Below are 10257 nucleotides of genomic sequence, written 5' to 3'. Positions count from 1 at the left end.
CCCTTGAATTCCAGCAAGGGAAGACGAGTTTGGATTTCAAAGTTAATAAAGACAATGTTTGGAGACTGCTGGTTTTCCCTCCAGTAGCCTGTCATCCATCCTGTCATCCATGCACCGGCCTCCTTTTCTTGCTTGCAACAATAAACAAATAATTTGTTTCCTAACTCTACTTGCTTGTGCCTCATGAGTTTTGCCAGTAACCAGCAGCAACACAGATACATCTACTGGGGACCCTAAGCACAGGGCAGCCAGCAAAGAACATTTTAGACTTTCAGCATTTTTAGCCTCTCTCTCTTCCTTCACAAGATTCCCAACCTATGAAAATTTGCTAACAAGAGCAAGATGAGCCCTGATCCTTAAGAGATGGTCATTTTGAAGGACAGGGTATTTTGCTAACAGGAAAATGTTAATTGTTCTTGTTAAGCAGTGACTGTCATGATTTACTATTTGATTAATAAACCTAATTTATATTTGCTCAGTGAGCCATAAGGGTGACGGTATGTTCCTGGAAGATTTTTTAGTAATTAAATCTTACAGCATCCTAAGCATCTTATTCTCTATGTTCAAAGGAGAATATTGACAACTTTTTTTTTTTTTTTTTTTATTCCAGACTCTGCTGATAAACAGGATGCTCTGCCACAAACTACAAAAGAGAAATGAAAATATCACATTAATGCTTTCGGAACACATTACTTACTGTGGTGGCACAGTGGATGTCTTTCCATACATTGGCTTCCCTGGAGAGATCTGAGACTTCAAAAAGGTTATCAAGAATAACTTCCCCAATCATGTCATGTCTAGAAAATCTGTCAAAATCATAAACACTGAAATGCAATTTCCTGTTGCTGAGTTGATCATAGGCTACAGGAAATGGAAAGGTTTCGTCAAAGACAGGATTTAATGTCTTTCTGTGAACTCGTGTCTGAAACTTCTTTTTCCTATCTGGAAGCAGATAAATCTTAACGTAGGGGTCAGATGTTCCTGTGAAGTCTTTAGCAGGCAGATCTAAGGCTTTGACAATTGTGACAGCCAGAAGTTCATTCTCATAATCATACCGGAGAGTGAAGTTAAGTTTTCCACATGTTTTCACATCTTCTTGTTGCCCATCAGAATCCACAGACTTCTGTTTGTAGAGTTCCGGTTTTATTCTCCCAATGCTGGTTGTTGTCTCTCCCCTTTGCAAAACTGGATCTGTCCCCATATTAAAATCAACACTGGACACTTGCATCTGCCTTGGCAAGTGCCTCCTGAAAGAATTGTGCCTGCATACATACACACACACACACAAAACAAACCATGATTATGTCTGGGAAAAGACCTTGCTACTGCTAAATAGAAAATACAAGAAGATCAAATTAGTAAAGGTTCCTGTCTTCAAAGTAATTTTAAAATAATCCTCCCCAAATGTTTTGCAAGTGTTAAAACATCCTTGAGAGGAAATGATCATTCAGAATTAACTTTTTGGCCTGAGAGACACCTAGTGACCTGGCAATACATATATTTATAACCTTGTTTTCAGGCTATGCAGCTGAAACTGAATTTAGGTTCTTTCACAGAACAAGTTGTCAGTTCCAACATTGCTTGATCATCCTGCGCTAGGGCTTGAGTAAAGTATAGTCAGGTAGAAAAAAAAAAAAATCACTTGCAGAGTTGTCATCAGTACCTCCTGGTTTTTGGAGGCATTTCTTGGTGATTTTCCAATTAAATATTTACCAAGCTTCACACTGATCACTGTGAAAGGTTTCTGAAAAAGCCATGCAGAGCTATGTTGAGTGGTTTTCAGCTTAGTGTTTTGCCATCCTACAAGATTTTATATACACGTGCTTGGTATTTGCTACACTGAGGTGCAGGCTGCCTTCTCCAATCATACTGGGAACATTTTGTTCTGACTGCAATACATTTCAAAGTTTTGGCCAACATTTTTCCGTGATGATAGTTTTTTTCCTTCTGTTCTCACACTCTGCTGTGTAGTCTATTAGAAAGCTGATTCCTGCGCTTCTAGCCAGAAACAATATGTTTAAATCCTTGTAATTCTGAATACAATGTTGCATAAGCGTATGTATTTATGGGCTTATCTTGACTCACGAACATCAGTGGAGATTTGTGCCTTTTCTACTCAGACTGAAATCAAACCCCTGGCATACCATACAACCTTACAGTAGTATAAAAACACTGGTCAAAAAGCTTCGTAGAATTAATCATGAGCAAATGCCATTAGGACCACACCGTCCAGTTTTTGTTTTTTTTTTTTTTTTTTTTTTTTACATTTTCACATTTCCTTGGTACTTCACTACCCCAACAATCTGTACTGGAAAAGCTCACTACCTCCTCCTGTGAGTATACTTAGTTGCCATTAAAAAACAATTTAATTGTCAGAATTTCCCCTGCTTTTTGCAATCAATTGCTTATTAATGCCAAATGCAGCCTTGCCTTATTGCTTGCTTTCTCTGTGGTGTTGTGTTCTGAAAACAAGAGGTGTCACAGCTGTGTGTTTCTTTCTTTAAATCAGAAATGCAAATTGTCCATTTGAAAGCAACCAGGGCTCGTTTCATGGATATTATTTGTATTTTTGCTGTAAGTGAAGTGGTTGCAGAAGGCATGAAGCACAAAAAAACCCGCAGTTCAGTTGAGCAGAGATACAAGAGGGTAATCTGCAGCCATTAAATAATACACAAGAACGTTTCCTCTTTCGGCTGCTTCAGTACTGCTAGGCGCAGGGAGCAGTCCTAGCATAACACAAGAATAGGCGAGGGAGAACTTCATAGTCTAGATCTGAAGTAGCTCCAAAAAATCCAGGTGTTTTGATCTAAAATTTAGATGAACAATACACGCCTCTCCCAATATATTCTACCTTTCTTTTTTTTTACAGACAGACAAGTTGAAAGATTTTCTTTTCTCTTAAGTGTTAAAACTTCCTGAATTCATTGTATATGATGTCCACATTGGAATGGAGTGAGGTGTGGAAAGGCCTTAACTAGTCAGAAAAGTACATTGTCCTCAAGGAGTTCCAGGGCTGTCCTTGTGCCTTTGTCCTCCAAGAAGTCCAGTCTCATAGGTGTGCTAAACACAGGGAAGGAACTGATCTCTACCCAAAATGTAGTGACAATAAATGTTTGGGCATGCAGCAATTTAGACACTAACTCTCTAGAATCTTTGAGTCTTAATGAAGTCCAGGAAGACCTGTGTTACTGCTACTTCTATCTATGCTAATGAAACCTGTGCAAGTAGGCCTTTCCAAGTGCTCCTTGCTCCTGCAGCTGCAGTAATGAGATGCCCAGACAATCATGTTCAAACCCTGCCATAGACAAGCAGTGGAGAAAACTGCCTATGCAGGGGAAATAGTGAAGCTGACTGTATGGCATTTCCAGTTTGCATGAAAACGGATACATGACAAATTCTCTTTTCCTCGATTTCTCTTGCATTTATGAAGATCTGGGTTAATACTTGTAAAAGTAACATATGAAACCCCAAATCTATGATTTCTAAGGTACCAGCCTTCTTCCAAATTTTTAAACTTCATGCACATAAGATTCTCTAGTGAACGCAGTCACTGTTGCAAGATGTCATTAAGTAAAACAGTACAGTTGTATGGCTGCTCCCTCTGGGAATCAGTAGCGCTTTTGCTCTAGTAAGCCAAAGTCCTAATTACATAGCGCCTAGTATCTGTTCTGAGTCACAGCATTTCACCAAGATAGCTAATTGGTCTGTTAATTTTTAAGATGCTTCATTGTTGTCATGGCAACATATTTATCTTCCTTTGTTCTGCAATAACAAAGGAATTAATGACTATGATAATGAGGTACAACGATGTCAGTCAACCAGGTTGTGAAAATGCTGCAAAGCGACTAATGTGTGCAAATCCGGGTACTTCAACATCTACTGGCTCTTATATGTAGCAGTCCTATAATAGACATGCCTTCCATAACTTAGAACAAATACATTTCGAGTGACAGTAAATCTGTATGTAAATCTCTAACAAAATTGTGCTTGCATAGGAATAATGATAGCATGAAGCTGATTTCTAACTCAGTAAGACTGCCATATGTATGACAAAAGAGAAGGGCAGGATGTTGATGACATGACTTGAGATTTATGAGAGGTGGCTCTGGTCTAGCTTTCCTAGATGACATTAGACTAATCTTTTGGACCAAATCCAGGAATGAACACCAGCACTTCTGGTATTTGGACAGAACACAGGCTGCTGTCTCCTCCTTGCAATCACTAAACTCAATAGACCTGCTTGTTTTTCTTTAACCTTAACATTCCCAAGCACCTCACTTTTGCCTTTGTGCCTCTTGGGAACTAACTCACTCTTTGCAGAGCTGAATGACAAGCTCCTCTCCCACCCAATGCTAAAAGGCAAAAGGCATGTCCTTTGAAAATACAGGTGAACATTTGAAGAAAGGAATATCATAGAAGCAATAAACTATATTATAGAATACTTTCATAAAGTACTGGGAAGAGTGGTTCTCAATAACAAAGAGTAAAAATGTTTGTAAATGAACACCACTGATGCAGGACTTCTATCATAGTTTACCTGTTTATTGGAATCAAGGATTAAACAGCGCTTTTTTTTCCCCTCATATTATTGGGAACTATGAAAATGGTATCATTCTAATTAAGCAGAAACGCGTAATTTCACTACATTAACATGTCTCCATGTTAAATGTACAGTGTATGAATAGTGATCAGGCACATTTTATTATTGCTCTGAATGGTTTGTTAAAATCCTTATGCTTCAATTACAATGATTTAATATAATTCTATTTCTTTTATTAAGAGCTGATGGCTGCATGAACTTATCACAGAACTGGTTACAACCCTTTTATTTGCCCCAGCTCAGTTGAGATCAGTGTAGAGGAGACAATCCATACAGTAAACATTTCTCTTAGACCCTTGGTCAAATGGAATACATTTAGGAGATGGCACATTTGAATCACTCAGGACTCCCGAGTACAATGAAGCAGTGCTGTGTCGAAGATGGTGCAAGAGAAAGTTATGCTACCTCTGTGTCTGCTAATGGCTCCCCTTTATTTAGAGGTCCCCAATGAAGGACACCAGTCAGATTTTAGTTGGTTTGTGATCCAACATTCTGCAACACAATGGAGGACTAATCCAGAAAGCTGGTCTAAATGTCCAGCCTTCATCTCACACATGATATTCTTGGTAGCAACAATTCCTATGGACTGTCAGAAGGTTAAGACTCCCTTAAGGTAGGACTGAGTATAGAAAAAATGCATTTACAAACACAGGAAGAACCGTTTCTGGGTAATTTTTAAGACACTTCTCACTCTAAACATGTTCTGTAGCAAGGGTGCAGAGTTTTTCAGCAAACTATAAAGGAAGACGATGTGACCAAACACCCTGCTATTAATTGGCTAAGGTGGGACAATCAGGGTTACTCAAAACAAAGGAACTGTCCCTCTCAGGAGAGATTTAAACCTGATAATGTAGACAGGATAAAAAGAAAAAACTCCTTTACAACGTTACCAACATATGCAGAAAGAGTGGGATTGATGGCAGGTTTTAATTTTGTAAAACTCTCCTTGGCTTCACAAATATTTTATCTGCATTTAGATCCCAGTCCAAATCACTCTGGAGGTCTGTGGGAACAGTTTCACAGCCTGAAGTAGCTCTGGATCGTGTCCCTGGAACTTCTTTCTTCCTCTATAGTACCACAGGGACTATTCAAGTCCATTTGCCAGCCAGCTATTTCTTCTCTCTGTTCAGGATGTCAGACAGTCTGATTACCTACACAGTTACCTGTTGGTACATGATGGATAAAACTCTTCCAATTAATAACCTATTAGGTAATAGCAAGTTGTGTAATATCCTTGTCATGCTAAGCTGTACCAGTTTTGGTCCCTCTGTGTTTAGTATAGCACAATTTCACAGTTGTCGCAGTATTTTGGAAATGTTCCTCAGAATGGCTTGGATACTGTGCTCCCTCTCTTAGCAGATCGATATGGTAGCTGGAGCCAGGCGTAGCCAGGGCAATGTGGCTTAAAACCAGCTGTACAGTCTCATAGTTCAGGAGATGGTTCAGTTGCCAAAGTCAGTTAGACCTCCCCTGGATGGAGTGCTCTCATTTTTGGGAGCCTCCCGTGGTTGCCTTTTGGCTGTTCCAAGCTGCTGGAATAGCTGGTAAAAAGCACTTCACCCCTCACCACTGCAATGAGTGCACTGAGCTGGCAAAACGCTGTCTTAGGGACTCACAGAAGGCCAGAAAGGTATGTGCCCCCTAAATGTAAAGCGCACACATCTTCTCCAATCTTGTGCCTCCAACTATTATTGTGAATGTAAGCCGCCTTTTTTTTTTTTTTTGCTTTTGTAGCATGTGGTCATTTAGCAAATGGTTTATTGAGGGAAAGCTGCTTCTTATACAGTATTTGTAGTCTAACTTATGGCATTATGTAGTACTTCAGGTGCCTCCTTTAGCCTTCATTTTCCCATTCTTTGTTTAGAAAACCTTCCCTTTTTTTAATGTAGAAAGTGATCTTTGCAGTTCACTGTTTGTTTTCCACGCATTAAATTTGCTGACAGTATTTGAAGAAAATCTCATTTGAAACTGTAGGTCACTGCACATGTCTTCACTACTTTTCAATATAAAGCAGTAGTGAAGACAAAATAAAAGTTTATATGTCCCCCAATTTAATGCAAAAGAAATCACTTCAGGAATACTACATGCTAAGGTCTATATAGAATCTGTACTGCTTTAAGATCAGTCCATAAGAATCTACATTCTTAGACTGGGATTTTAGTTCCTTCATAAGTGGCAAACGATGTCTTAAGGAAATGTACCATCAACAATGAATCTGTCATTTATTTAGTGGAGAGGGAAACTTTCATCTGCAAAAGTGACTGCTGTACCTATAAAAATATCTCTGTAAAAAGCTATACTTGCAGTACATTAAGAAATAACACTGAAATAGACTTTCCTATACACAAAACTTAAAATGGAAATGCTTAAAGCAGCAACATATGTATTTACAAAGTAGTAGAAGACATAGATTTGATCTTCATCTGTTAAAATAATGATGTAACTGAAGGTACACCATATGTTTCAGAATATTCTGTTCAAAGGACACTGAGGCTTTGCCTTCATGTGACTGCTGTTTCACCCATAACTGCTAAGAAGTCAGTGAACAATCCAGGATCCCTGAAAATTTCAGCAGAGCATTCTGGCTCTACCTGTTCCCAGGAAATGTGCCACAAATGCAAATGCCCCTCACTTACCTCGATGATGATGTGGGCTCAGTGATCTGCCTCTGCATGCGTGCATGTCTGATCAGATGCTCTTTCAGTGCATTCTGGACCTCTGCTGGTATATCAGGTGAAGTGTGGCTAATTTTCAATGCAGCTTCAAGTACCTTTGTTGTAGGTTTCCCATTTTCTTTGACTTCCTTTTTCTCACCGGTCTCAAAAACCTCTGTAGGAGCACTGGAGTTGCTCTGAGGGTCATTACTGGCATTGGAAGTGAGAGGTTTGCTTCTCCAGCAGGGCCAACACAACTTCCAAAACACAAAAAGTGAGACTACCAGCAAGGCGAGCCCACAGAAGCTGACGACTACTGCTAACAGACTGACTGAGATGTCTGCAAAGAATTAGAAACAAAGATCATCATGACAGACAAACACGGAGAGGGAAAAAAAAATTAAAAATTACACAGGTAAGGAGATAGAAGCATTTTGATCATTATCTTGTGTAGAACTTTAAAGTCCTATTTAACTTTTTTTTTCCTTTTCGATATCTAAGCCTGTACCTTTAAAATGTTATCATTCTCTGATGTCTATTTCACAAATGCTCCATTAATTGTTGTTCAGGCCAGGGGCCAGTATCTGTACCACTAGCCACACACTCAGTCAGAATTCTCAGGCAGTAAGGCACTACACAAATGGTCCCAAATACTCCTAGCCATTGTTGTGAAAGGGTGTCTGCTCAGGAACACATCTTGCTGAAAAAGTTAAACCACAGTCAAGATTTTCTGTAAGTGCACATGAAGATAGACCAGTTCTAAACCACCAAGCTGATACACAAATTTCTTCAGGACCTGCCAAACTTTTGACTCGGTGTGCTAACTGCTTCAGAAACACATTAAAACCTAATGTTTAAGTGGCATAAATAGGGACAGGATAGAGTTTGTCATAGATAAGAAATTTCTAGGGTTAAATCTTAAGCTCTGGATCAAGACCGTGTTAGACTGAGACAGCACATAAACATTGGTATCTAAAATTCTGCTCTGAAAATGCAGCTTGCTTCAGAGCACACTATAAATGCCCTGAGCTGTACAGAGACCATACTGCCCTGTATTTGACTTTTTCTGCCACAATTAGTTAGCATATCCAATAGCACGGCCAAAGATAGGAGACCAGATTTCATATCAACAAAATTCTGTGAACAGGCTGGTATTTTAGGAGATGGTGGATCACCAGAAATGCCCTAATTAGGAGTTTTATTCTATGTGACACGTTTCAATTTGATTTTTCCAGTTATCTTGTAATATTATAAAATATAACTAAAAAAACCACTCCTTTTGAAAAGAGCCTTTTGTATGCTTTAAAAGAACTCAATAAACCCTGTTTAAATATCCCTCAAGTGATGGCTGCTGCTGCTTGTTACAACAAGCTTTGACAGTTTAACAGCTAATATTTTGTATCGATAGCTCCAGGCTACAGGCTATTAAACTGAACCAGTGGAAAAGTGCAACGAGAGTTTGAGCATATTTTTTCTAGAGGATCACAGGAAGAAAAATAGTCCTCTAGGTATGTATTAGCTTCATGGAACAGTATGTACCTCACAGGTCCCTCTGAGAGATGAAGAGTCCAGTAGAAAATTTGGGAATATTTTCTTTATTAATATATAATATCCAGATACATCTCTCAGTAACAAACACTGAACTTAAGACCCATTCAACATGAAAATGCATGAGAATAGCAAAAGCAAATAGAAAATGTTTGTAGTCTGGAGATTTGAAAGATGCGGTTCTGCTCAACCTTACTTCATATACGTCCTGGCCAGTGTCATGGGGGACTGGCAGAGGATGTGCTTCTTCATTTAAAGAGTTCTGCACAAGCTGCTGCCCTGCCTTGAACAGAACTATGCCTCCTTGACCATTTCCTGCCAGTCCTGAGAAAGATGTCCTCCTTTTCTGCCTGTAATTAAATGTCAAAATGTAGCCCTTGGAATATGCATGTCAGCTTAATCAGAAATTCATATGGCAAATTCTGATTTAAGATGCTTCTATAAAATGAATGGATGCATATCTAATAGTAATCTAACACAGGAAGCCAATGATACCTTTGCATATGATTTTTCTACATAATTTAGCCCCAGTAGGGATTATTAGACTATTTCATTTAATCTGCTATTCATCCTCATATCCTCCCTGAGCCCAGTAATTTTTATTTCGTTTGTGCATGTTCTGCAGCAGACTGTCCTACCTTGACAAGAGAAGACACTAAGAGATGCTGAATTTAAACCTTGTTTCAATGGTTAATCACTTCATTGCAAATTTGTATTTCTAATTTGTATTTTTGTAGTTCTAATTTACAGTCATTGCTTCTTTCATGTCTTTATATGACAGATTAAAAGATATGATATGCTTCATAAGACATGCCTATACAAAATACAAATGAAATAAATTGTGCCAGGAAACAAATCCAGGACTTAAAACTCAATTGCCCATACCAGTCCCTGGAATGGTTTTCAACTGGGCTAGTTCATACCCTCCCAGCCAATTCCTGGGCATGGATCAGGAATTAGAGTAGACCAATGATCATTCTTAATAGGTGGTTTTGATGTGGCCCTTCTGTCTCATCAGACTTTAATAGCATGAAGAGAGACTCTTCCATGTGAGTTGGCCTCATGTCACAGGATGGTCTGTGGTGGGTTGATCCTGGCTGGTTACCAGATGCCCACCAAAGCCGCTCTATCACTGCCCTCCTCAGCTGGAGAGGGGACAGAAAATATAACAAAAGGCTTGTGGGTTGAGATAAGGACAGGTCTCCCTGATCTCTGGATCATTCACTAATTACCATCATGGGCAAAACAGACTCTACTTGGGGAAATTAGTTTAATTTATTACCAATCAAATCAGAGTAGGATAATGAGAAATGAAACCAAATCTTAAAAACACCTTCCCTCCACCCCTCCCTTCTTCCTAGGCTTAACTTTACTCCCTGAATTCTCTGCCTCCTCCCCCCGGGCAGCACAGAGGGACAGGGAATGCGGGTTGTGGTCAGTTCATCACACGTTGTC

At 39.2% G+C, this 10257-nt stretch overlaps 1 protein-coding gene across 1 annotated transcript in view; it reads right to left on the bottom strand.

Annotated features, from left to right (window-relative positions):
- Positions 1 to 7594, bottom strand: part of SYT10 (synaptotagmin X) — a gene marked incomplete at its 5' end in the record, with an annotated part of 22434 nt that extends 14840 nt beyond the window's left edge. Inside the window, 2 exons of the mRNA XM_009705572.1 lie at positions 698 to 1262; positions 7237 to 7594. Of these exons, the coding sequence (XP_009703874.1) occupies positions 698 to 1262; positions 7237 to 7594 (923 nt within the window). The remainder of the gene's footprint in view (positions 1 to 697; positions 1263 to 7236) is intronic.
- Between the last annotated feature and the right edge of the window lie 2663 nt (positions 7595 to 10257).

The sequence above is a fragment of the Cariama cristata genome, unplaced genomic scaffold (assembly GCF_000690535.1).
Source record: "Cariama cristata isolate BGI_N322 unplaced genomic scaffold, ASM69053v1 scaffold5778, whole genome shotgun sequence".
Taxonomy (NCBI): domain Eukaryota; kingdom Metazoa; phylum Chordata; class Aves; order Cariamiformes; family Cariamidae; genus Cariama; species Cariama cristata.
Note: the sequence above shows the minus strand (reverse complement) of the source record. Positions and strands in the feature narration are given on the sequence as shown.